Genomic DNA, 27,567 nt, shown 5'->3' with positions numbered 1-27,567 from the left:
GGATTCAGGCAATGCATAAAAATTCATACATTATTAAATAGTCTTAAAGTATGTTGCATTTCATTAACATTTAACGACACTGAGTAATCATACTTTGGCTTCAGATATGCATGCATTAACCCATAATAATAACAAACGAATAAGCATATTATGTAGGCATATTATGTAGGCCTAATATGCCTACATAATATGCGAATGATTTTCACACAGGCTCACATTCCTGTCTAAAACAGACCGTTACACAGACCTGAACGTACCCAAAAAATAAAGCATTTTAATACACAGAGTAGAAGAGCAAAACTGGGATCCTGGCTGAGTTTGTTCCAGCCGCAGGAGCAGCTTTGTGTTTCCTCACAGACCAGCAGACTCTAGCATGAACACTTGACCTAGAGAGTCAGGAGATCTGAACTGGAGCCTCTAGTCAGAGGTTGAAGAAATAGGATGGGAGCACGTAGAGTCAGACTGAGCTGACATTTTGTCTGATAGGAAGCTGATGAATCCAGAGAGTTTTGGCCTTTAGCTACAACACAGGACACAGAAACAAAGTAAAGCAATCCTTACTGTTGATAGGAGCAGCAGTTAATGGAAAGCTGCTATCAGTCTCCTCCTTCACAAGGAGCTGCTCTCCTTCCTGACGGGCCCCGGGTTCCTCCTGTTCCTCCTTTATGTGGAGGGGCTCTGACTCCTGCTGCTCCCCCTCAGGACTCTGTTCTTCAGGAGCCTCTTCTTTAACATCTGCAGCCAACACTGAAACACATTACATGCATTATGAACAACTAGATCTTTACATCGTTACAACCATGGAAAGATTCAGTTTAGAGAAAAAGATTTGATCAACAGTGTAGAGGAAACTGAACCTCCGGAACTGACAGTTTCACCCTAGAAATGATCACTGGTATTTTTAGTGTCATTCTGTTGTGGGAATTCAATGCAATTATGTGGTTAAAACTTTTTATAACAGCTAAATTCTGCATATGTTATTATGTATATTTTAAAAAGTCAGTTAAGTTATTAGAGCCACTGTTGAAGGTCCAAAGAGCCTCTTGTGGCACCGAAGCCACAGTTTGCAGAGCCCTGCCAGAACGGGTTGGACAAGGAGAGCTTTGATGAGAGAAGCAGTCAAGGTGACAATGGCAACTCTGGAGGAGATGCAGAAATCAGCCGCTCAGGTGGAACAACCTGACCAAAGGACAAGTTTTCTGGTGCGTCATCAAAACTAGGAATTTTATGAGCAAATGCTGAGAAGAAAGCCAGAAGAAGTCCTGTTGGAGTTTGTTACAACAATGTAGGAGATTCCTCCAGAATGTCAACAGATGACTAAAACTGATCAAACTGCCAAAAGCTTCATGTTTGGCACGACACCAACACTGTTCACCCCCCCCCCCCATTATTGTATCCGTGGCAACAGTGTCCAGTTACAAGCAATTAACAATACAAGCTGCCATGTTTTTACAAGCGGGAATTAGAGGTGGAAATATATCGTTTCAGAATTAAAGGGACGATAAAAGAATGTGAAAAAATTATTTGAAGGAAAAATATGTTTTAATATATTTGGATGCAAATAAATATATAACAAAAGAAAAAAAAATCCCAAACAAATCAAAAATCACTTGTAATAAATACACAGGATAAAATAAAGAGTTCAAGGAAAACAAATGATTGAAAATGCGTAGTTTAAATAAAAAAATGTGCATTAAAGCAAAGTGATAAAACACAACAGTTGAATATTGAAATAGAAATTTATTTTTTGTAGCCGTTTAGTTTGTCAATTATTGAATAAATGTCTTTTTATTATTTTGTTGAATTTAATGCCACAAGTATAAATTTTAGCTACTTTTTGGCCAAGTATGTGTTTCTGAATTACGGCAGGGTTGGTGCTCCATAGAACCAGTGAGAAGAAAACATGGGACCCTCTTTCTAGACTAGATAAACCAAAAAGCGTTGTTCGAAGAAATTTTCCGTTAGGCAGACAAGAAAACTTGATGCTGAATGGTGCTACATGCTAAGCTAGCATGTAGACGCTTTTCTTTTTTCTCCTCTCTTGGTCTCTTTCCCCTCTTGCTCCTCAGTTTCCCAGCCTGCTTTTATTAATCTTTTTTTAGAGCCTCTTTTTACATATCTTCCAAATTGTAAATTATAGATTTGGACAAACTATGGGAGGAGGCTCATGTGTCTGCCCATTTTGTCAGTCGAGGATGTTGAAAATGTGTACAAAACTGGATTTATGATAGCAGGATTTTTGCCTTTAAGGCAGACAGAAAAGCAAGAGTCTGCCTGCCCAAAACAAATGCTATTATAAGAATATGGCCTTCCCGTCAGCCTTAAAAAGCAAACAACCACAAATTTCTCCTGGGTGTTATGCAAGATGCTCCATGACATCTGTGACCTGAACAGACCACTACTGGACTGCCTAATAACATCAACACTATCAGACTCTGGCTGCGAGAGATATCTGCCACAGTTCACAGATTAACACACACACATGATTACACTAAAACACACAGAGGTGTGTGCGCACACACACGCACACACACGCACACACACACTGTCTCTACTGTGCTTTCTTCCTTTTATCTGCTGCTTTCTGTTTTAGCTGTAGTGTCAGAAAGGTCAGATCAGAGACCGCAAACTGTAGTTTTATGCATTTAAACAATTAAAGTTAAAATTGTTAGTGATGACGCTTGTTCCAGTGAACCTTTAATTATGAATAGAAACAATTCCCTCATTTTAGCTGTGGTTTAGAAAGGTCAGATCAGAGACCTTAAGTTGTAGCTTCGAGGAACGTATGGATAGAAAAAAATTTGAATTTTTAGTGATGAAGCTCGTTCCAGTGAAACAATGAAACAAAATAAGTTATTCTATTTGTAGCTTTGGAAAGGTTGGACAAAATAACTTTAGATCAGCAATCCCCAATAATAGATTTAGCTTATTTCTTACTATTAATAGAAACAATTAAGTATTTCTGTATGTTTGTTAAGGTGTGAAAGGTGTCAAGGATTTACTTAGCTCATTCGTTTGTTTTTCCTGTGTCTGCAATGTTTTTTTTTCTGCTCATGTACAGCACTTTGAATCGTGCCATGTAAATAAACTTCTATTAACTGGCACCCTATATGCTACATACTAAGAGTGGCAACACTAGAAAGAAGCTGTGCAAGACCATTCTTTTTCAAGGTTTTTAGCTTGCATACAGTACAGACTATAGTATTTAGACATAGACGTGCATATAGATTTTCAAGTATTGTAAATAAGCCTGCCTCTCTCTCTCTCTCTCTCTCTCTCTCTCTCTCTCTCTCTCTCTCTCTCTCTCTCTCTCTCTCTCTCTCTCTCTATATATATATATATATATATATATATATATATATATATATATATGTGTGTGTTTAGAATTGTGTGTGTGTGTATGTGTTGTGAATACATACACATATACAAAGGATAAATTTGTTAAATCTAAACATTGTGGTCTTCATTATTTGAACCTTTAGGAACAGACATTTGGGGGAGTATTAAAGAGGTAAAATGACTAATATGAGAAAAAAATACCTAGGACAATAAAGAAAAACAAAACATAAAAATGGTAATGTTATGAGAAAAATGTCATATTATGAGAATTAAGAGGAAACATTTCCCAAATAGTCACAGTTTGCAGAATTATTTCACTCCTGGATTAATAGGGCCAGGTTAGATTATTTTAATTATTTTTAATCTTTATGAGAATAAATTCAGGAGAATTAAGCAAAAGGGATACAAAAATAAATTTGTAATATTACAAAAATAAAAATATTACGAATACAAAGTATATTCTGAGATTAAAGTCCCTCTGATACTGTTTAAGTGACTGAGTAACTGCAGATTTGCCACATTCAACATGGCGGACGCTCTGACGCATCGCAGCATAGGCAGAACCCGCCCAACGATGCGTCTAAGTATATTATGTCTATGCTAAACTAGCCTTAGCACCTCCTATGCTACATGCTAAGCTAGCATTAGCACCCTCTATGCTACATGCTAAGCTAGCATTAGCACCTCCTATGCAGAGCTGCAGGCTTAGCCAGTTTTCTGGGGGAAAGCCTGCAACGAGTTGTGATGAAGAGGAGGAATCCATCAGCTGCTGAAAACGGCTCCTAAACTTTAGCTCCATCCACACAGTTAGCATGAAGAAGGAAATCTCCAAACCTGATGGGTGCAGCAGAACTCTGGGCTGGAAAACATCCCCCATCATTGGTGTCTCCTCTGCTGCGTCCTGCCGCTCTTTGAGCTCCTGCTTCCCTCCAGTTTCTCCGCTGTGCCTCCAGCTGCTGGACTTCTTTCCAGACTTCATCACCTGCAGCAGCTGCTGCTCTCTTTCAGCCTCACCAACACTCCTGATTCTGGCCTCACAGCAACACAAGGACAAAGAACATGGAGGATCAACGCAGCTGGCTGTTTGGGGGGAGGCGTCACAATCATAGACATATAACAACTAGACCCGGCATCGACTATGGGTTCCCTTTTGAAGTGGTCAACACCTCTGCTCAGTGTAACGTGTTTAGCAGGAGCAGTGAACTGTCAGCGCTTTTATTCAAGCAATATATATATATATATATATATATATATATATATATATATATATATATATATATATATATATATATATATATATATATATATATAGTGCCACCTCTGACTGACAGCCGTGCAGCCACACGTGCTGAGGGCGGTCAGTGAGGTAGTCGATGGTCCAGTCAGCTAGATGTTTGTCCACCCGAGCGTCCTCCAGCTTCCCCCTCAGCAGAACAGTCCATGGTGGGGGTGTGTGAGGCGTCTCTTATGATGTTATGGGCTCAGGACACGCAACGCTGGGATGAAATGTCCTTAATGGAGGGAAGAGGAGCCCCGATGATCCCTTCTGCTGTCCTCACCACTCTCCTCACGTTCCTCCAATCAGAGGCGCTGCAGCCTCCACACCACACAGAGAAATAGCTGGTCACAATGCTCTCTATGGTGCTTCTGTAGAAGGTCGTGAAGATGGGCGGGGACAGGTCGGCTCTCCTCATCCTCCGCAGGAAGTACAAGCGCTTCTGTGCCCTCTTCACCAGTGATGTGGTGTTCACAGACCAGGTGAGGTTGTCTCTGATGTGCACCCCCGGGAATTTGGTGCTGCTGACCACCTCCACAGCTGAGCTATTGATGAGCAGTGGAGCGTGCGAGGCCGGTTCTCCCGGAAGTCGACGATGATCTCCTTCATCTTCTCCGCGTTTAGGATTAGTGCCTTGATGTGCCTCAATGCTCTCACCCACTGCTCCTCTGCCTTCCGTTCCCTCAGAGCCAGGGTTTTTTTATAAGCGTCCAGCCTTCAGAACGTGAACCACTACGTTTAACGTCCTTCCATCAGTGGCTAAATGTGCCAAATAAAACCAATAGGAGAGTTAGTAGTTGTGCTTCTTTCTATTTTGTTTAATAATACAGAACCAGTGGTGCTGCGGTGGGCATGCTGTGCCGTATTGTGTTACATGTAATTTAAGTGCGCACTTTTGAGGGACCTTTTAAGGGACTTTTAACATCAGGGGCTTTCCTCTTCCTCCCTCTAAAGGAGTGCGTTAGAGCAGGGGTTCCCAAACTTTATTCGCCACACACTCCCTTCCGTATCCCAACCGGGCTGACGCACCCCCCAATCTTAAAAACATATATAAATATTGTAGTTGCAGTTACGACTCAACAGTAATAACAAAGGATATGTAAACAAAATTAGAACATAATTTGTTTATTTAATTAAATTGCAATAAAGTTACACACAACATCCACAACAGAATCCTGAGGGTTTTCAGGCGCATCGGTGGCTCAGCGTGGAGCGATAGAGAGAAAGATGTTAACCTGATAATTCAGATTGTGCCTTTTATAATCAACCAGAATATTTTCTTGTTAAAGTCAGGAGGAAAAATTGTGTTATGTTGTTGGGTTGTTTTTAAAGTACTTCTGTTTGCAAAGCAAGCATGTTTCCCCCATTTTAAAAATTTATAATATTCTCAACTCAACATTATTTGTACAATCTAGAAACTAGTAATTAATAACAGAATAAAAAGCCAAAGCCAGCAAAATGTACAATAAAAACTTCCAAAGCTAACATCTAAAACTGGGTAAAAAGCAAAAAAAATCTGTTTTAACAGAACATTAAACAGAACATGAAATTGCCTACCTAATATGTAAAGCTACTTGAATCCAGAGTTTTGTGCAACAACAGAGAAAATGTGGTTATCTCTTTGCACTCTTTGTTTTTCAAATGACTAATGAAAAACTGATCTGCAGACCAGAGCAAAAGAGAGGGAGCGTGCAGATGAAGCAGGTCTGACATATACTGGACAGCAAGGCCATGAAGACATTTAAAAACACATAACATTATTTTAAAATCAGTGAACATGAACCAGTAACCAATGAATTGCTGCTAAAACTGGAGAAATGTGCTTTTATTTTCTGGTAGCAGTTAAAAGATGAGCAGTAACATTTTGGACCAGCTGCAGTCAAGCCACTGGAGTTTTATTAAGCCCCACAGTAAAGTACAGTAATCTAAGCAAGTTATAATTAAAGCATAGATTAAAATCTTTAGTCAGCTGTCTCATTTTGGAAAAGCTAGACTTGACCAGAGACTAACTGTGCATCAAAGTTAAAATTATTTTCAAGTCTTACACCTAGGTCTGTAGCAGTCAGTGTCAGATGCTGACTCTTAGGTCCAAGGAACGTTGATGTTAGAGACATCAATGCGCCCAAACATCAACTTTGTTGAGATCCATGATTTCTCCAGTGCCTTTGACAAGTTTATTTTTAGAGCAACTATTTTCCTTTTTAGTGTCATGAATGTCTGACTGTCTTATGCCAAAAAGAAGAATTTCTTATAACCAGAGCCGACTTAATGCATAGGCTCACCTAGGCTGAAAACCAGGGGCCTAAAGCATTAGGGGAAATACTGTTTAGAGGTCACACAATTGGCTGAAAATAATCCAGTTGGTTTGTTGCCATATTGATGTAATATTTATCTATGTTTTTAACTTCTAAGGCTGTCCTCTCCATCACTTTAGACAAATGACTTTAGATGTAGGTCTGATTTCCCCAAATAAAGAATGATCCATGTGGGCTCACTGATTTATGATCCATGGGCTGACCAATCAGAACGTAAAGAGCTAGTTTTTGGCTTTGTACTTCCGCTTTGAATGAGTGACGGTTGTCATGTCAGGAAATAATGTAAGAACGGTGCTTGAAAAAGAAAAACAAATCTCGTTAGGAGTTTTAAGACTTAGAGAAGTTAGCCGCTACAGCTAGCTCCTTTCCACAACAACCAAGCACTCAGCACCCACTTCCTACAGGTTCCAACTTGTTCTCCAAAAAATATTTTTTTGAAGTGAAAACATTTTTTAAATATATTTTGGTGTAAATAAATATGAAAGAACAAAAGGGGTAGAGGGAAAAAACACTTGTAATAAATACACAAATTCAATTCACTTTTATTTATATATCTCCAATTCACAACATGTCATCTCAAGGTACTTTACAAAGTTAAATGCAATCAAATCATACAGATTGGCCAAAACTTTTAACCCAACAGATTGAGAAAATAATTTCTTCAACAAAAATAGATGATTAAAAACGAGTGGTTTAAATAAACATGTTATAATGCAGAGATAAAACATGGCAGTTAAATATTGACATAGAAATATATATGGGGAGTTGATTAATTGATCAATTATTGCATGAATGTCTTATTTAGTATTTTGTTGTATTTAATCGCACAGAATGTTATACTCGTATAGTCATTTATTTCTGTATGTATTCTGAATTATGTCAAGATCTGTCCTCCAACGGCAACACGTGATTTTCTTCTTGAATGCAATTCTGACCTGATGTAAAAAAAAAAAAGATTTCCAGGAAAAACATGGACAAATGAATAAGAAAAAAAAAGTCTTCCAATTTACAAAAAAAAGTGAACTTACTCTGATGTTACAAGGTCAAAAAGGTGGGATAATTTTTTTTTTTTTTTTTTTTTTACAAAACCTGTTGTCACAACAGACATTTGAAAAACAAAGGAAATTTCCACAACCCCCCTGGTGTGTTCTTAACCTCCTAAACTAATGGGTCTCCAAATCTTTACCAAAGTAATCTAAACAATGTAAATATGAAAGAATACAGATTTTACAAAAACTAAATTCATAGAACTTATGATTAACAAAACTTTGACATCAATGGCCACAACAGGAAAGTTAATTAAGATTTCATGTCTGACAGTGCTGTACATTTATATGGTGTATGTAAACGTTTGGTTTCAACTGTGTGTGAGCACTTTCTTAATCAGTCAATGTGCACATCACTCACCTAGCAGAGATAAACATTAGTGTTTTTTCTATTAAAATTATGAGGTTGTCTGTAGGGCACCCCCAGGTTAAATGAAAGCGATCACAATCAGAAAACACCCTTCCTCAAGTGGGGGAAAAAAATAAGAGAATAAGACATCCTTAAAGAAATCTCAATACTTAGGAGGGTGGGCCTAGTGATTAGAGCAGCGTCCACAGACCAAGAACACACCTGTGCTACAGCTCTGTCTGAAAATGTTAAAGTAAAGAAAAAAAATGCTAAAAATTAGCTACTAGAAAAATGCTGAAACTAACAAGTGAAGACTGTTGCCTTCAATGAGACACTAACATCTGACAGGAAACTACAGCTGTGCAGTTTGAGTTAATATTCATAGCAGAGCTATTTCGCCTCCTGTATGGGTTCTCATGTGTGTGTTTAAATTTGATTTGCGGATAAATCTTCGTCCACAAAGATCACAACAGAAAGGCTTCTGTCCTGTATGGATTCTCATGTGTGTGTTTAAATCTCCTTTTTGGTTAAATCTTTGTCCACATAGATCACAACAAAAAGGCTTCTCTCCTGTATGGATTCTCATGTGTCTGTTTAAAGATGACTTAATGCTAAATCTTTGTCCACATTGATCACAACAGAAAGGCTTCTCTCCTGTATGGATTATCATGTGGTTCTTTAAATCAGATGTTTGGCTAAAGCTATGTCCACACTGATCACAACAGTGAGGCTTCTGTCCTGTATGGATTCTCATATGTCTGTTTAAATGTGACTTTCGGCTAAAGCTTTGTCCACATAAATCACAACAGAAAGGCTTCTGTCCTGTATGAATTATCATGTGTGTGTTTAAAGTTCGCTTTTGGCTAAATCTTTGTCCACATAGATCACAACAGAAAGGCTGCTCTCCTGTATGGATTCTCACGTGTGCGTTTAAAGCGGATTTTTTAATAAATGCTTTGCCACAGTCTTTGCAGCTTAGCTTCACTCCTGTGTGGCCTTTCCTACATGACTCCACATTTCTCTTTTCTGTAGAGCATTTCTTATATCCAGAGTCTGACAAGTGTTTCAGCTCAGACAGCGGGTGCTCTACTTTACTGTCCTCCTTATCCTCCTTAGTATCTTCAGTCTCTACAGAAATGGAAGCATTTCCATGATCTTGTATCCTGATGGATTCTTCTCCATCATTCTCTTCTGGAAGCTCTCTGCCTTTAATTTGGTCTGGATTAAGCTGTGAAAGCAGCAAAGACTGTTCATCATCCAGACTCTTTATGGGGGGAGCAGCAACTGGAAACCTGATGGTATCAATCGCCTCCTTCCCATTGAGCTGCTCTCCTGGCAGACTGATGTAGACTCCCTTCTGTTCCTTCTTTATGTGGGGGGGCTTTGGGTCATGCGGGTCAGCAGGAGGTCTGTGGTCTAAAGGAAGCTTCTTCTTTAACAATCAGCTTCTGCTGAACATCTGCAGGAAACATTGAAACATATGCACATTAGAAAATGTTTTGATCTCAGCCTGAACTGAGGCACATTTTAATATAGATATAATTAGCAAATTTTGTTTGAGTAAATTCATTGACAGAACATGCAGAAGAGTAAAACACAGAATAAAATGACATGACTGTTAAAACCCCTGCAAAAGCTCAGTTCTTTATAGAGCTACCTTTTTTACTATTAAGTGCTGATGAGATGATATTGACCATGTAGACAGCAGAAGGGTTCGATCAGGTACTGTAATGCTCTGGTTATCCATTGAGTGGAGCATCTTTGTCGCTAACCAAAGTGGTACTTAAACATTTAAATTTTTGAGCACATTGTACCACATAAAATCACTCAATAAGCACAACTTTTATCAAAAAGTTGATTAGTTATTTCTAAAAACTCAAATTATGTGAAAATGTTAACCCACCCAAAGCTATTTTTACACCCAATACGTTCAAAATAAATCACACTGGCAAAACCTATTTATTGGATTTTATTGAGATTTTTTTTTGCAGCACTGTAGGAGTGGTCACAGAGCCACTGTTCAGTCTAATGCAGACAAAATGTTTGCTGAATAAGAAAAAATAGAAAGCCCCTTTTAGTTTGCCTCTGCAGCCGGGTCTAAGCCCACTCCAGGAGCCACGGGGACTGTCTGCGAAAGTTTTATCCATCGTCAAGCATACCAATCGCCTGCATTTCTTGTGAGAAATTCCTACATTTCTCCCACTTTTTGCCAGCTTGGCCTGGCCACAGGGAAGGACACCGATCTGCAGTGAGTCCCTCCCTACTTCCCTCAGCGCTGCCTCACAGGCACAGGCAGCTTCCTCATCCTGAAAAACCTGGATGTAGTCAGATCAAAGAGAGCAGAGAGGAGACCTGCTCCATTTTCACACTGCAGATGTATAACACATGTGCAAAGCTGTATGGAAGTTAATTTGTGTCGTTGGGATTTGAATTAAAAATGCCACTGAAATTTAAATGTTGTATGTTTGTACTCTTTCGGTGTTAGAATATATTCAGAAAACATTTTTAACCAAAAAAAATTCATTATCATATCTATATAGTTGAAATTTCATTTGTTATTTTCACTGCAAGATAAAAATTCACATTACTATTTTAAAGTGATTCAATTTTCAATACTTGTTTTTCAGTTTAACTTTTCAGTTTAAAAAAAATCTGCATTTAAAAAAAATCAGGCTTTCAAAACTCAAACTCAATAATTTCAGCCTCCCGAGATTCAACTTGCTCCATTTCACTGTCTTAAATTCAGCGTCTAAATTCGGTGTAAAAAGGGAAGGGTTACTTCAGGTCACAGACATTAACAATGGATTGTGGTGTCCAACACCCAGCCAATCCCGTTACGTTTTCTTAGTCACGTGACGTGGCGCCCGCACTGAAGGAAAACCAGCATCTCGGAGGTGGTCATGTAAGCTTACGCTAACTGAACGGTGAGTTTATTGCTTTTCTTTGCGCATGAAAGTCAAAAAATGATCTTACAACTTTATTTAAAACATGGGTTTGGGTAGCTATGAATTAAATGACATGCATTTTTGGCATATTCTAAAACTCAATGATTTTCTTTTAAAGACTCATCCTTTTACATTGGCTATTAATTCTACTGACTTTCCTTCAGTACAACATGAATTATTAAAATTTTAGTGTACACGTTAGTGTCGGCTATGATCCTTATTTTTAGTTTGATTACCAGTGCAGTGCACTGGTTTTGCAATAACTTTCACCAGTTTAGAAATAAAATTGCTATTTATTTTAAATAGGTTCTTGGACGAGTCACAAGACAGATAAAGCAGCTTAGACAAGGCTTGAAAGAAACCCCAATATGGACACTGGTGACTCTGCGACCAGATGCTGTGCCCCTCCTTTTTCCAAAAGAGGAACCATCCCTGTGTCCAGAGGTAACTTTTAAATTACTAGAATTATGGTTTTGCATCCCTCATCGATTTCATCAAACATATTTTATTTAAGACATTTTTTTGCAAACCTGCAGAATAGAAATGTTAAACAACACAATTATTGTTTTCCTCCTGAATTCAGGTAGTACTTCAGCATATCACTTGGCAAGAAACAGATGATGGAAGTCCTGAAGATGACGATAACCGCTCAAGTGAAACCAAAAGCACATTTCAGGATATCTGAGACAGTTCATCGCAAATTGTGAGTTTACCAGTGTCTGATTGGAGGTTTTCAATTACTTTGCTAGAAAGCATCGCTATGGGAATGATTGTTTCTTACTACTTAGCCGTGGTACGTCACAGTTGAGATTTAATCTTAGCTCCAGAGTAAATCATACAGTGAAGTTTGCATGTTCCCGTGTGTACTGTCTGTGTAGCTCAGCTCTATTGCAACATGTAGATCCAACATGGATTTTAAGAAAATGGAAAACTGTCTATCAGATTTCCTTTTACCTTAGTCTTACAAACATACTAATTTATATATATGTTCTGGTTTATGGATAAATTAGATTGTGCTCTTTTATTTTGTTTCCTTTCAAAGCCACACCACCTGAACTGAAAGAGTTCATGAAATTCTGGATGGGAGAATTTACCGGCACGTCTGTCTGTGGAGATTGTCCAAAGCAAGTACCCCACAGCTGCCACTTGCTATGAAACTTTGGAAATCCCAAGCCACTACAAGGACTACAAATCTTTTAATGACGATATTTTAGCCTGTATTTCCTGTTGCCAAACTGGCTTTGGTCTGCTGTGATTGATCAACATGCCTTTGGATACATGATCTGCATTTATGCTGTTTCAGAGTTTTCCATCTATGTGAAGCAGCATTGTTTTAATGAAACCGTTATGTTGTGAACATTTACAAACAATAATTCAATCTTCTAATTTTCTCAGATAACAAATTCTATACATATTAGATGTGGAAATCATTAACACAAAACTAGTAACGCAACAATGTTCAGATGAGATATTGCATGTCTCTTCTATGAATCAGTAAAGTTTTACCAATTGTACTGATTTTATAGATTCTTACTCAGGCAGTTTGAAACATCCAGTTGAAGTAGTTTATTTAACATTTTGTTGTGTATGTGTACATGAGTTTGAAAATAAATAATAAAAAAATACTAATAACTTTTTCTGATTCTAATGTTATGATAAATTCAAAGTCCTAAAATAAATGTACAATTTTACTATCATTCTGCACCCTCAGTCCCCTGGCTTGCAGAAGAGCCTTCACCGTTCTGTATCCGGAGTGAAGTTGCCTGGATTTAATGTTCCTCACACACTGGTCTAACTCATCATCCGACATGGTGGTGTATAACGCCCTCACCGAAAGACCTGACTCAGACGGAAATGCCTAAAAGTTTGGCTATGCATGTGACAGGGAGATGGAGTTCTAGAAGACAGCAAACGTAGTCTGGGGATATGACCATCCACTGCCGCCCAGCTGTTCCTCGCTAAAAATGCACAACAGATGTTTGTTTTTCTTCACTATATTTTTCTAAGTTAATTAGTCTGTGCAAATGACCCAGGGCATCCGAAATTTCTGAAGGAACAGTTACTTGACAAGACAAGGCATTTAAAAAAACAAGTTCTAGAGGGCAGATGAAATCTAGGTAGTCCAGAACCGGTGGCGCATGGTCAAGAACGTGCTCCAAATGATCACCGAGTCTATGAAAAATTTGACCCAGCAAAAGTTCCTTGAACAGAGAAAGGAAAAAGAAAAAACAATGTCATAAAATTGTCAGTAAAAATCAAATTATAATTCTGAAACAGAATGGTCATTATTGTTTAAAATTGTGTAAAATTACAGTAAGATAATTAATCTAAAATAAATAACAGAATGTGGTTACATTCTAATTTCTAATAATTTTCAAAAACAGTAAGCTTTTTAATCAATTGACAAACCCAAAGGAGTTTTTTTATAGTGTTACTAAGCATTGAACATTTGGTACCCCAAACTAAAAAGAATGTAAATTAAATTACTATTAAAAAACAGAGAAACTGATACCCAAAGCCATGCTTTAGATCAAGTTGTAAGGGTGTGTCTCAATTCAGGGGCTGCATCAGTGCAGACTCGCCGGAATTTGGCAGCGGGTGCCACGGCGGTCTAATGGCGGAGGAAACCCCCGCATAGTAGTTTGCTGCATCTTTATTACACCGAAAGAAAATCACAAGTTAGGAAAAAGAAAAGACGCCATTAATTTCCAGAGTGAAGCTCTGTGCCTTCCTGAGAAGAGACAAGCCTAATTTTATGGGAGAGATATTTGCTCTACAAGTAAATATTTATTTTAAAGAAAGAGGTTTTGGAGGTGAAGTTGCTAAACGTTTAGTAACAAATTAAAGAAATTAAATTTGTAATCAGTTTATTTTTAGTTTTTATTTTACATAAAAATCACTGAACATTAACCTGACATTAGTTCAGCTAAGCGTCACAGCTGTGGTTCACACTGTCACGGTTGCTAGGCAACGGGTGAGCTGGCGAAGGCTAGAAGCCAGCCTCCATGGTTTTTTGCGGTATGCGAAGGACACGGTCCACCTGGGTCGAATCCTTTTTGGGCTGGACCCCTTGAATTGGTACACACCCTATGTGTTGACTTTCATGCGCAAACAAAAGCAATACTACAGAAAAATGAAAACAATTAACTCACCGTTCAGTTAGCGTTAGCTTACATGAGAACCTGCAAGATGCTGGTTTTCCTTCAGTGCGGGCGCCACGTCACGTGACTAAGAAAACGTAACGGGATTGGCTGGGTGTTGGACACCACAATCCATTGTTAATGTCTGTGACCTGAAGTAACCCTTCCCTTTTTACACCGAATTTTAACGCTGAATTTAAGACAGTGAAATGGAGCAAGTTGAATCTCAGGAGGCTGAAAATATTGAGTTTGAATTTTGAAAGGTTGAATTTATTTATATGCAGATTTTTTTAACACTGAAAAATAGGTATTGAAAATGTAATCACTTTGAAATACTAATTTGAATTTTTAGCTTAAAGAGAAAATAAATGAAATTTCAACTGTATAGAAATAATGACAATGATTTTTTTTTAGGTAAAAATGTTTTCTGAATATATTTTAACACTGAAAGAGCAAGTACAAACATACAACATTTAAATTTCAGTGGTATTTTTAATTCAGATCCCAGCACCACAGATTTACTTCCATAAAGCTGCCGGTGATTCCCCTCTGGATTACAAAGGGGATATAAATATAATGGAAATCTAGATTAAAACATTCTGGTTTTCCTGAAACTTGCACAAAAATAATTACCTGATTACCACACAGCTTGAATCACTTATTCACCTCAATCAATGCTTGCTCCTCCAATTACTATCTTTCTGGTAGAATTAGATGTTTGCAGTGTGGATTCGGGCAATGTAAAAAAAACGTCCTACATTATTACATTAAGTTATCTTATTGTGTGTTGCATTTCAGTAACATTTTAACGGCAGTGACACACGTTAATTTATATAGTTTGGTTTACATACAAATGCAACCCCCCCCCCCCCCCCCCGCTAGTCCATCAGACTGAGCTGATATTTTGTCTGATAGGATACTAATGAACCTAATGAGTTTTGGCCTTTAGGTGGAAAACGGCACACAAACAAAGTAAAGCAATCCTTACTGTTGATAGGAGCAGCAGTTAATGGAAAGCTGCTATCAGTCTCCTCCTTCACAAGGAGCTGCTCTCCTTCCTGACGGGCCCCGGGTTCCTCCTGTTCCTCCTTTATGTGGAGGGGCTCTGACTCCTGCTGCTCCCCCTCAGGACTCTGTTCTTCAGGAGCCTCTTCTTTAACATCTGGAGCCAACACTAAAACACATTAAATGCATTATGAACATGCTAAAGCTTTGTCCACATTGATCACAACAGAAAGGATTCTCACCTGTATGGATTCTCATGTGTGTCTTTAAACCATATTTTCGGCTAAAGCTTTGTCCACATTGATCACAACAGAAAGGCTTCTGTCCTGTATGGATTCTTATGTGTGTGTTTAAATCTCCTTTTTGGTTAAATCTTTGTCCACATAGATCACAACAAAAAGGCTTCTCTCCTGTGTGGATTCTCATGTGTCTGTTTAAAGATGATTTTCGGCTAAATCTTTGTCCACATTGATCACAACAGAAAGGCTTCTCTCCTGTATGGATTCTCATGTGTGTATTAAAATGTCCTCTCTCAGTAAATCCTCTTCCACATAGATCACAAGAGAAAGGCTTCTCTCCTGTATGGATTCTCATGTGTTTGTTTAAATCTGCTTTTTGGCTAAATCTTTGTCCACATAGATCACAACAGAAAGGCTTCTCTCCTGTATGGATTGTTGTGTGTATCTTTAAATTAAATTTTTGGCTAAATCTTTTTCCACATAGATCACAACAGAAAGGCTTCTCTCCTGTATGGATTCTCATGTGTCTGATTAAAGTTTCTTTTAAGCTAAATCTTTGTCCACATAGATCACAACAGAAAGGCTTCTGTCCTGTATGGATTCTCACGTGTGTGTTTAAAGCGAATTTTTTAATAAATGCTTTGCCACAGTCTTTGTAGTTTAGCTTCACTCCTGTGTGGCCTTTCCTACATGACTCCACATTTCTCTTTTCTGTAGAGCATTTTTTATATCCAGAGTCTGACAAGTGTTTCAGCTCAGACAGCGGGTGCTCTACATCACTGTCCTCTTCATCCTCCTTAGTATCTCCAGTCTCTACAGTAATGGAAGCATTTCCATGATCTTGTATCCTGATGGATTCTTCTCCATCATTCTCTTCTGGAAGCTCTCTGCCTTTAATTTGGTCTGGATTAAGCTGTGAAAGCAGCAAAGACTGTTCATCATCCAGACTCTTTATGGGAGGAGCAGAGACTGGAAACCTGATGGCATTAATCACCTCCTTCCCATTGAGCTGCTCTCCTGGCGGACTGATGTAGACTCCCTTCTGTTCCTTCTTTATGTGGGGGGGCTTTGGGTCATGCAGGTCATCAGGAGGTCTGTGGTCTAAAGAAGCTTCTTCTTTAACAATCAGCTTCTGCTGAACATCTGCAGGAAACATTGAAACATATGCACATTAGAAAATGTTTTGATCTCAGCCTGAACTGAGGCACATTTTAATATAGATATAATTAGCAAATTTTGTTTGAGTAAATTCATTGACAGAACATGCAGAAGAGTAAAACACAGAATAAAATGACATGACTGTTAAAACCCCTGCAAAAGCTCAGTTCTTTATAGAGCTACCTTTTTTACTATTAAGTGCTGATGAGATTATATTGACCATGTAGACAGCAGAAGGGTTCGATCAGGTACTGTAATGCTCTGGTTATCCATTGAGTGGAGCATCTTTGTCGCTAACCAAAGTGGTAATTAAACATTTAAATTTTTGAGCACATTGTACCACATAAAATCACTCAGTAAGCACAACTTTTATCACAAAGTTGATTATTAATTATTTCTAAAAACTCAAATTATGTGAAAATGTTAACCCATCCAAAGCTATTTTTACGCCCAATACGTTCAAAATAAATCACACTGGCATAAGCTATTTATTGTTTTTTTTAATCGAGATTTTTTTGCAGCACTGTAGGAGTGGTCATAGAGCCACTGTTCAGTCTGATGCAGACAAAATGTTTGCTGAATAAGAAAAAATAGAAAGCCCCTTTTAGTATGCCTCTGCAGCCGGGTCTAAGCCCACTCCAGGAGCCACGGGGACTGTCTGCGAAAGTTTTATCCATCGTCAAGCATACCAATCGCCTGCATTTCTTGTGAGAAATTCCTACATTTCTCCCACTTTTTGCCAGCTTGGCCTGGCCACAGGGAAGGACACCGATCTGCAGTGAGTCCCTCCCTACTTCCCTCAGCGCTGCCTCACAGGCACAGGCAGCTTCCTCATCCTGAAAAACCTGGATGTAGTCAGATCAAAGAGAGCAGAGAGGAGACCTGCTCCATTTTCACACTGCAGATGTATAACACTGTTATAAGAATTATTATTCTGAAGTCACTATGGCCTCACACCACTTGGACAGAGGAGGCCTGGAGACCAGATGTCTGTGTATAAGATCCACTGTTTGCTGATTGCAAGGCCAAATGCTGCAGCTGCTGAGGAATACTGATTGTTTACGATAGACTGTCTTTGTTTTGTCTCATGGGAAGGCCACGGTGCAGTATTAGGGGAAGCCCGAAAAGCGACACAGACAGAGACAGGGCAGACAGAGACTGCAGCAGAACCGTGGGGTGCGATTACTTTCCATCTATGTGAATATCTGCTCTGTTTCTCAATAAAAGTGCTGGAACGTTATACCACCGTCTCGTCATTTAGTAAAGATGGGAACTCAGTTACTATTGTTTAGAATTCCACCCAAAACTCCCATAACAAACACATGTGCAAAGCTGCTGGTGATTCCTCTCTGGATTACAAAGGGGATATAAATATAATGGAAATCTAGATTAAAACATTCTGGTTTTCCTGAAACTTGCACAAAAATAATTACCCGATTACCACACAGCTTGAATCACTTATTCACCTCGTTCAATGCTTGCTCCTCCAATTATTATCTTTTTGGTAGAATTAGATGTTTGCAGTGTGGATTCGGGCAATATAAAAAAACTTCCTAGATTATTACATTAAGTAATCTTATTGTGTGTTGCATTTCAGTAACATTTTATCGGCAGTGACACAGGTTAATCTCTATAGTTTTGTTTACGTACAAATGCAACCCCCCGCTAGTCCATCAGACTGAGCTGATATTTTGTCTGATAGGATACTAATGAATCTAATGAGTTTTGGCCTTTAGCTGCAACACAGGACCCAGAAACAAAGTAAAGCAATGGTTACTGTTGATAGGAGCAGCAGTTAATGGAAAGCTGCCATCAGTCTCCTCCTTCACAAGGAGCTGCTCTCCTTCCTGACGGGCCCCGGGTTCCTCCTGTTCCTCCTTTATGTGGAGGGGCTCTGACTCCTGCTGCTCCCCCTCAGGACTCTGTTCTTCAGGAGCCTCTTCTTTAACATCTGCAGCCAACACTGAAACACATTACATGCTTTATCAACAACTAGATCTGGGGTCCGTTCTTCGTACGTCGCTAACTCAGTTAGCAGGATTTCATTGTTGACGATTTGGCATGATCTTGGATCGTTTGGTTCTTCGAAAGACTTCCTGCACTTGTTGTCATAGCAACATGTTCGCCAGCTTAAACCTGCTCGAGAGCAGGCTTATTTCATGTAAACAAGATTAGATCACGGCTGTATAAGTGGAGGAGATGGGAAGTCTGCCGTAGCCATGTCCATTTTTACGACAGCAACCTGTTGCGGAAGGTGCAAGAATAATTTCAGAGCTTTTTGAATTAATTGCGTATTGCGCAATAGACAGGATCCTTTAGCGCAGCGCGACAGTGTAACTGTAGAGAGATTTTTCTCGGTGGCTGTTATAAACAGACAAACACATAATTTAACAGTGGCTTTTAAAGGGGAAAAAGTTGTGTTAGAGCCATAAATCTAAAATATTTAAGTTATTTGTATGATGGTTTGCTTTTTATTTTTATCCTATAGTAAGAAGATTTGTTCAGGCCATTTTATTGTGAAGTTTAGTTGACTTTGAAAGGCTTGCTTCCTGTCGAACCGTATATTGTATTAGAAAAAACTATGGATGGATTATCTAGCCACGGAGCAATACAGTTTTACCGTGTAAACTGTGGATGACTTGGAAAAGGAAGATTTTAATTTTTTATGGATAAAGATTTTTTTTATATTAAAATTCCCAGTTTGCACGCGTCCTTTACTTCCCGTCTCTAAGGAATGACACTGAAATTTGGATCTCTTGACATAACAAGTGGCTTTTTAAAATAAAGTATAATAATTAAAGGCTACCATTTTATAGAATATTCTTGTATTTCACTTTTACTTTTCCCCATGTTCTAGTGGGTCCCGTGGAGGCTCTGATATAAAAGAACAAATAACATCAAATTATTAAAATGCAAAAAATTCATGCTGTAGAATGTGATAGAAACATCTACCATGGACAGTATTTACGCATTAATTTGTCTGCTGCTTTTTGCCGGCCCTCTCTCCTGGCTTTAACAGATTTTGAGGTGTTTTAATTAATGACTCAAATTCGGCATAACCTTCCATTAAAAGCTCTTGTTCTGCTTGGGAGAAAAACTGTGGGCGCTCTTTGGCCATGGTGAACAGCCAATAGCAGCGCTGCTGATCATTGTTTCTACTATCGATACATTTCCCCTTTTAAACAAACCCATGAACGCGCAGTTGTCTCAGATAACTCAATCCAGCCATACTAATCGTAAACAACAGGTGTGTTTGAAGAACCCAATTAGCCGGATCATGATTAGCCGGATGAAATCATCTTGGATGTCTCATTTGATCTTGGATGTTTTAAGCAACGTACGAAGAACGGACCCCTGGACAATGTTACAAATGTTGTGCCATCAAAGCCATGAGAAAAAATAATCTGAATTGGGAACATGTAACCCGAGAACTCAAAATGGGTTGTTTAGAAGGTTACTTAATGCGGAAATGCTCATTTTCATATGTCCTAGAAAATTGTATTTGCATTGATTGTCGCAAATCGGCAAAAGTTTTTTTTATTGGAAACAAAAATCCACCTTCCTGAGCCCATCCTCGAAAACAAATGGCTGCTTTATTCTTGGAAAACACGGTTTTGTTGCTAGATGGACCCGATGAATTGATCAAAAACAGATCCCAAATGTAAAGAGATTTTCATTTAATCAAGAAGTAGTAAGGAAGAATGGCAGGTAGCCTTCAAAATATAACCATGTATGAAGATACATGATAGAGACAGAAAATCGATAAGAGCAAGACAGAGAGACAGAAGATGGCAGCTCGTATGAAGTTGTATTCTGTGAGATTGATGGAAAGCTGAGTGGAAGACCCCCCCCCCCCCCCCCCCCGGGAGACATAATTTGTAGAGAAAACACTAAATTGTTTATGTTGTGTATGAGTCAGGCTAATGAGGCTCCACTACCATATTTATTTATTTCATATCGTATTAGCGTTGTATGTTATGGAAATCGTATATAAATAAACAAAATCGTAATAAATAAACAAATAATCCCAAAAACAAGGGCTGGAGATTTAATACATCGCTGCTTAAAGATGAAGAATTTATTAAATTTTTCAAAGAAGAGTGGGCTTCATACTTAGAATACAATGATCTGCCAGGCACTTCAGCATCTATACTTTGGGAAGCAGGGAAAGCAGTGATGAGAGGTAAAATAATTTCATTCTCATCTCACAAAAAGAAGATGGAAAACAAGAAGATTCAGGAATTAGAAGAAAAACTTAAGTTACTAGAAACTTCTCAAGAAGAGGGAAAGTTGGGTAAAATCCGTAAAATAAAATTAGAATTACACCATTATATTGAAAAGCAAAATAAATTTCTAATACCAGAACTTCGAACAGAAATTTTTTAATATGGCAATAAGTCAGGAAGCTTCTTAGCTTATCAGTTAAAAATAAATAAAGAGAAAACGACTATATTTGCAGTTACAGATTCCAATGGGAATACATTACATGATCCAGAATGTATAAATAACACCTTCCGTGATTTCTACAAAACTTTATACACATATCAGATAAATCCATCAGACAATGTCATCAAGCAGTTTCTGGATAAAATTACACTTCCTAAATTATCAGATAACCAAAGAACGACACTGGACTCACCGCTGACAACAGTTGAAGTTCAGGAAGCTTTAACAAGCATGCCCAATAAAAAGGCTCCAGGTCCAGATGGATTCCCTACTGAGTTTTATAAGGAGTTCTGGAATATTCTGGCACCAACGTTTCACAGAATGTTGCAGGAAATACAGGAAAAAGGCAGATTTCCAGCTAATATGAACTCTGCCACCATCAGTCTTCTGCTTAAGCCAGACAAAGATCCTATGTTGCCCACCAGTTATCGTCCCATATCCTTAATCAACGTGGATATTAAGATAATCTGTAAAGCTTTTGCAAAACGATTAGATAAAGTCACTCCTTTCATAATCCACCCAGACCAAACTGGTTTCATCAGAGGAAAACAGTCATCCACAAACACACGCAGATTACTTAATTTAATAGATTATTCCTACAGTACAAATAATAAAACTAATATAATGTCTTTAGATGCAGAAAAAGCATTTGATAGAGTAAATTGGAATTTTTTTATTCGCTACTCTACATAAATTTGATTTTGGCAATTTTTTAATAAATTGGTTAAAAATTTTATACAGCTCTCCTACAGCCTGTGTCAGGACAAATAATCAAACATCTTCCAGCTTTTGTCTCCAGAGGGGCACTAGGCAAGGATGCCCACTTTCACCCTCACTTTTTGCCATTTTTATTGAACCTCTAGCAGCAACAATTAGACAAACAAAGGTTATTAAAGGTATAAAATGCATGAATATAGAGCATAAGATTAGTCTTTATGCTGATGATGTATTACTCTATCTTCAGCACTCAAACTCTTCCCTTTCTCAAGTAATTAGATTACTAGAATCCTTCTCAAAGGTTTCTGATTACTCTATAAACTGGTCTAAATCTACAGTACTGCCAATTAATTGCTCTTTCCAAAAAACCCTAGTTTTACATTTGCGATCAGGAAACATCACATATTTGGGTATTACTGTGTCGTATAAACTAGCGGATTTAGTAAAAATTAACCACATCCCCCTTTTAAAAAAGATAGAAGAGGACCTGGATAGATGGAAATCGCTTCCAATTTCACTCATGGGTTGGGTAGCTTCGATTAAAATGATGGTCTTACCTAGAATTAATTAATTATTTTCAATGATCCCCAATAAACCATCATCTGACTGGTTTAAATCTCTAGACTCTTCAATCTCTAAATTTCTTTGGAAAGATAAACCGCCCCGTATCAGCTTAAAGACGTTACAGAAAACTAAAGACAGAGGGGGACTAGATCTGCCTAACTTCCATAAGTACTACTTAGCAAATAGACTACAATTTATCACTAAATGGATAAAGCAAAATCCGTTAGACGAGCCCTGGATAGATATAGAACAGAAAATATGCAATAATATCATGATTTCAGATTTGCGTTTATTAGCTCAAATATAAAACGGCATACATGCTTTAAAAATATCAATATCAGCTCTACTCTGACAGCATGGTGGGAGTTTCTTAAAATGACAAAGTCGTCACTTATCCCATGCAGTCGTACACCTATCTGGAATAACCCTGACATCCTACAAAATAATAATATGATAAACTTTACATACTGGAAGAATAAAGGTATTGAATATCTGGAACATTTAATTGACGGAACCGAGTTAATCCCTTTTGCCAAACTAAATATGCAATATGGCATTAGTAAAAATAAATTCTTGGAATATGAACAACTTAAATCTATAATTAGAAATAAATTTAAGCATATTAAAGGTGGTTTACAAATTCCAACTAATATATTAGAGTTCCTAGATTTAACCCCCCCCCCCCCCCAAACTACTGTCTAAATCATACAGGACACTGTAAAATAGATTATTCAATATCTCTTCCTATTATGAAATAGGAAGAGGATTTATCAGTCAGCTTTGAACAAAACTTCTGGGCTCAGAAGAACTTTCAAATTGACTAGAAACACCAATTTACAACTAATACAATACAAAATCCTTCACAGGACAAAGATTATTCAAGATGGGTCTGGCACAATCTAATATCTGCCCACACTGCATAGGCAATCATCCTGATAATTATTTTCATGCGTTATGGTTATCCACACCCGTCCAGAGGTTCTGGGCACAGATATGTAAGGACTTATCAAAGTGCTTGAGCTGTAAAATTACACCTTCCCCATCAGTTTGCTTGCTGGGTAACTTTAAGGAAAGCCCTCTGGAAAAAAAATAGTTTACATGGTTTTCACTGCACTATGTATCGCAAAGAAAACTATCCTCATGAATTGGAAAAGTAAGGAGAATCACAGTATCAATCAGTATAGAGACCTTTTGTTGGATCATATTAATCTTGAGACAGCATCTGCATCCACATCTGTTCGATCTCTTTGGGCTCCTTTGATCAGCACCATCACTTAGTGGAATGGGGGGCGGTGGGTTGCTTCCTGCAGGGCGCAGTGGCTGGATGAAGGGGTTCCTGGGGCTCTGGGGGGCACTCGGAGTGGGGCGCCTGGTGGGTCTGACCCCGGGGTCTGTTGCCCCCATCTGGGAGGGGCCTGGGAGGCCTACGGGTGGCCCACAGCGGCGCTTTTGGGGAGTTCCGCTGTGACGGACGTGGGTTACTGACCTGGTAGCTGTGCTGCCGCTGGGTGGGTTTGGGGCGAGTTCCCGGGTGGGTGCCGACCCAATCCCGGTGGCTCCTTCGTGGCGCCTGGCCCCCGGGGTTAGGGCGGGGCACCGCTGGGGCCTCGGGGCCCATGGCCAGGACCACTTCGGCTGTCGGCCGAGGCCACGGACTCGCCCCCGCGGCTCCTGTGGGCTTCGGCGTTGCAGAGGCTGAGGGATTTTCTTGTCTCTCCTCTTTCCTGGGGGGGGAGGGGGGGGGGGGGGGGGTTGCAGATTTCCTGTGTCACCCCCTCTTGGGCGCCCTTTTGGGAGTCCTGCCTCTGTGCTCGCGGGCCTTTGGTTCTCCACAACCACTATTGAGCAATTTCCTTCTGGATAATTTTCACATACACAAGTGCACTCTCACAAACAAAGGTGCTGTGTTCCAGGTTCTAAGTGTTCACTTATATATAGAAAGCCCGTAATTTATTTATTTATTATTATTTTTTCACTTTCTTTTCTCAGATATCACTTTATAACCTGACCCTAGCCAGATTTACTACGCTCTGCCTTGCTTCACTCACATCCATCTGGGACACCTTCCATAGAGAGTGATTTCTCCAACCAATTTTATTGTCCAGCCAATCAGGACGCAGGGCTGGAGTTTCATAGATGTGACGTAGTGGAGAAGCAACCGTGAGACTGATTTGATTCAGACAACAATGGCCGCTTGCATTGAGGAAGCAAGCGTAAACATTGATGCTGCCATTTCTTCCGTGTTGTCCAATCTACCTAATATTGTTTCATTAAAAGAACATCAGAGAACGCCTCTGAAGGCTTTTGTTGGTGGAAACCATGTTTTCGCCCTTCTCCCGACCGGATTTGGCAAGTTTTGTTTTCCGGGACGCGAGCAGTTAGCGGTTAGCGTGAACTATGTTAGGAGGCCTTTAGTCCTCGATGCGGTCAGCCCGGGATCGACTCCGACTCGCGGCGCTTTGCCGCTTGTCTTCCCCCCTCTTCCTGTCAGCTCACTGTCAATAAAACGCGTGCCACTAGAGCCACAAACACATAAAAAAAAAAAAAAAAAGTTTTGTTTTTTCCTGCGTCGCTCTCACAGCGTCACGGGTTAGCTTCGGTGTGAGTGGTTGAAATAGCACGTCAATAAAGATGACAGACAAGTGGCTTATCCAATCATATGCAAGGAGTTTTGATAAGGCCCAGCCTTCAAAAACGCCATTCCTATGGATCTGTTCCAGATGGATGTGAGAGGAGCTAGGCGGAGCGAAATACATCTGGCTAGGGTCAGGTTACAATAAACTAGGTTAATCACTTTACACATGTCAGTTTAAATAATAATACATATGATTTAGCAATGGCATCAAGGTGTTACTCTATTGTATCTGTTACACTATGTCTGTTGGTTGTACGGTTCTTTTTACATCTCTCTTTCCAGGTGATGAAGCAGACGGAGGATGTTTTATCATTCTTTCCCTATTATCTCTTCTTTCTTTCACCTCTTCTCTTTCTTTTTTTCCCTCTTGTTCTTCCTTTACTCTCCTACTTTCCCATTGTAGTGTCCACATAATTTGAAATTCTCCCTGCAGGAATCACAATAAAACTATTTACATTCATAAATCAAGCGGAGCATTATGGCGAAAGCTGATTGCTCCACTTGTGAAAGCAAAATCTGTTGAGCTCTATTTGGCATTAAGACATCAATTCTTATTGCCACATTGCTAGACAGGATAGTGGGGAAAAAATAATAAATATAATAATATAAACAATAATAATAATAATATATTTTTGCTACGATTTTGTAATCTCTGATTCTAAGATGCATTATTCATTTTTTGTTGATTTATTTCCCTCGGCATTGCGGTTTGCATTATATCATTTTTAAATGCTGTTATTGGCACCTCTGCTCTTACTTGTCTGTATATAGTTTTGCTCCTATGTAGATAAGTGCTGTTGTCATCACATACTCTTAATAAGTGTCAGATGGTCACTGATGAGTATCTGATTTTTGTACAGTTTAAAGTGTCATTTGTAAATGTATTTACACATGAAGTAGGAAGCTACCCTGTTGGATCCGATTGATGATAAAAGGGATTGCAATAAAATAAATATTCATCAAATATATATATATATATATATATATATATATATATATATATATATATATATATATATATATATATATATATATATATATATATATATAGAGAGAGAGAGAGAGAGAGAGAGAGAGAGAGAGAGAGAGTATAATTTATGTGTGTTTATTATATTAATATATAACTGCAAAATATACAACTGTCAGTATATATATCATCCAGTTTGACTTCAGTTTGAATTGTTTTGGTTCTGAATAAATATGTGTAATCTAACTGAAAGGTCACGATCACTGTGAACATATGACTGAAATGAGATCAGAGCTGTCTCCTATTCATTCTGACAGCAGCTGTCTGATCTGTGGTCTGACCCAAGATGGCCGCCCTGTAGGCACGTCAGCCTAGCGGCCGGCAGCATGCTAAGCTAGCATTAGCACATCCTATGCTACATGCTAAACTAGCATTAGCATCTCCCAAACTTGTTGTTTTTTTAAACGAGTTTAAGCTATATATAAAATCATTAAAAATTCTGAAAGGTCCTAAAGCACAAAAAATATATGATGTCCTAAAACACTTCCCTACAGAAGTAAACAGTTAAACAAAGACTGAATTCTCCCCTCATATTATACTTTATCATAATTTTCTTTTATTTGTATCATTGCTTTTTATTTTTATAATTATCTTTATAATTTTCTATTTGTATATTTATTTGGCTTTATGTCTTTGAATGTGGGCTGCACAGTGGCGCAGTGAGTAGCACTGTTGCCTTGCAGCAAGAAGGTCCTGGGTTCGAGTACACCCCTGGGTCTTTCTGCATGAAGTTTGCATGTTCTCCCTGTGCATGCGTGGGTTCTCTCCGGGTACTCTGGCTTCCTCCCACAGTCCAAAAACATGACTGTTAGGTTAATTGGCTTCTCCAAATTGTCCTTAGGTGTGTGTGTGAATGGTTGTTTGTCTCTGTGTTGCCCTGTGACAGACTGGCGACCTGTCCAGGGTGTACCCCGCCTCCCGCCCAGAGAACGCTGGAGACAGGCACCTGCGACCCCATGAGGGATAAAGCGGCTTGGAAAATGGAAATGTCTTTGAATGTTTATGCTAATAACCCTCTATAGCAAGTCTATGTTATAGATATATTTCAATTTGTGTGAAAAGATGCTCCCCCTGGCTATATTGTCTATGTAAGCTGACTTGAAGAAATGTTTGTTTGTAAATTTTGATATCTTCAATAAAAAATAAAAATAAACTAGCATTAGCACCTCCTAAGCTACATGCTAAGCTAGCATTAGCACCTCCTAAGCAGGCTTAGCCAGTTTTCTGGGGGAAACCCTGCAACGAGTTGTGATGAAGAGGAGGAATCCATCAGCTGCTGAAAACGGCTCCTAAACTTTAGCTCCATCCACACAGTTAGCATGAAGAAGGAAATCTCCAAACCTGATGGGTGCAGCAGAACTCTGGG

General features: G+C 38.8%; 2 protein-coding genes across 2 annotated transcripts in view; both read right to left on the bottom strand.

Moving 5' to 3' along the window:
• Nucleotides 1-27,567, bottom strand: part of LOC105921678 (NLR family CARD domain-containing protein 3) — a 1,041,521-nt gene that overhangs the window by 696,764 nt on the left and 317,190 nt on the right. The window lies entirely within an intron of this gene.
• The window catches only part of LOC118557794 (gastrula zinc finger protein XlCGF57.1-like), a 46,688-nt gene continuing 27,111 nt past the window's right edge, over nucleotides 7,991-27,567 (bottom strand). Inside the window, exons 2-3 of the mRNA XM_036128142.1 lie at nucleotides 15,612-16,652; nucleotides 7,991-9,188 (exon numbers count right to left, since the gene is read on the bottom strand). Of these exons, the coding sequence (XP_035984035.1) occupies nucleotides 8,705-9,188; nucleotides 15,612-16,652 (1,525 nt within the window). The 3' untranslated portion in view covers nucleotides 7,991-8,704. The remainder of the gene's footprint in view (nucleotides 9,189-15,611; nucleotides 16,653-27,567) is intronic.

Source organism: Fundulus heteroclitus, chromosome 24 (genome assembly GCF_011125445.2).
Source record: "Fundulus heteroclitus isolate FHET01 chromosome 24, MU-UCD_Fhet_4.1, whole genome shotgun sequence".
Classification (NCBI taxonomy): domain Eukaryota; kingdom Metazoa; phylum Chordata; class Actinopteri; order Cyprinodontiformes; family Fundulidae; genus Fundulus; species Fundulus heteroclitus.
This window is presented reverse-complemented; position numbering and strand designations above follow the sequence as displayed.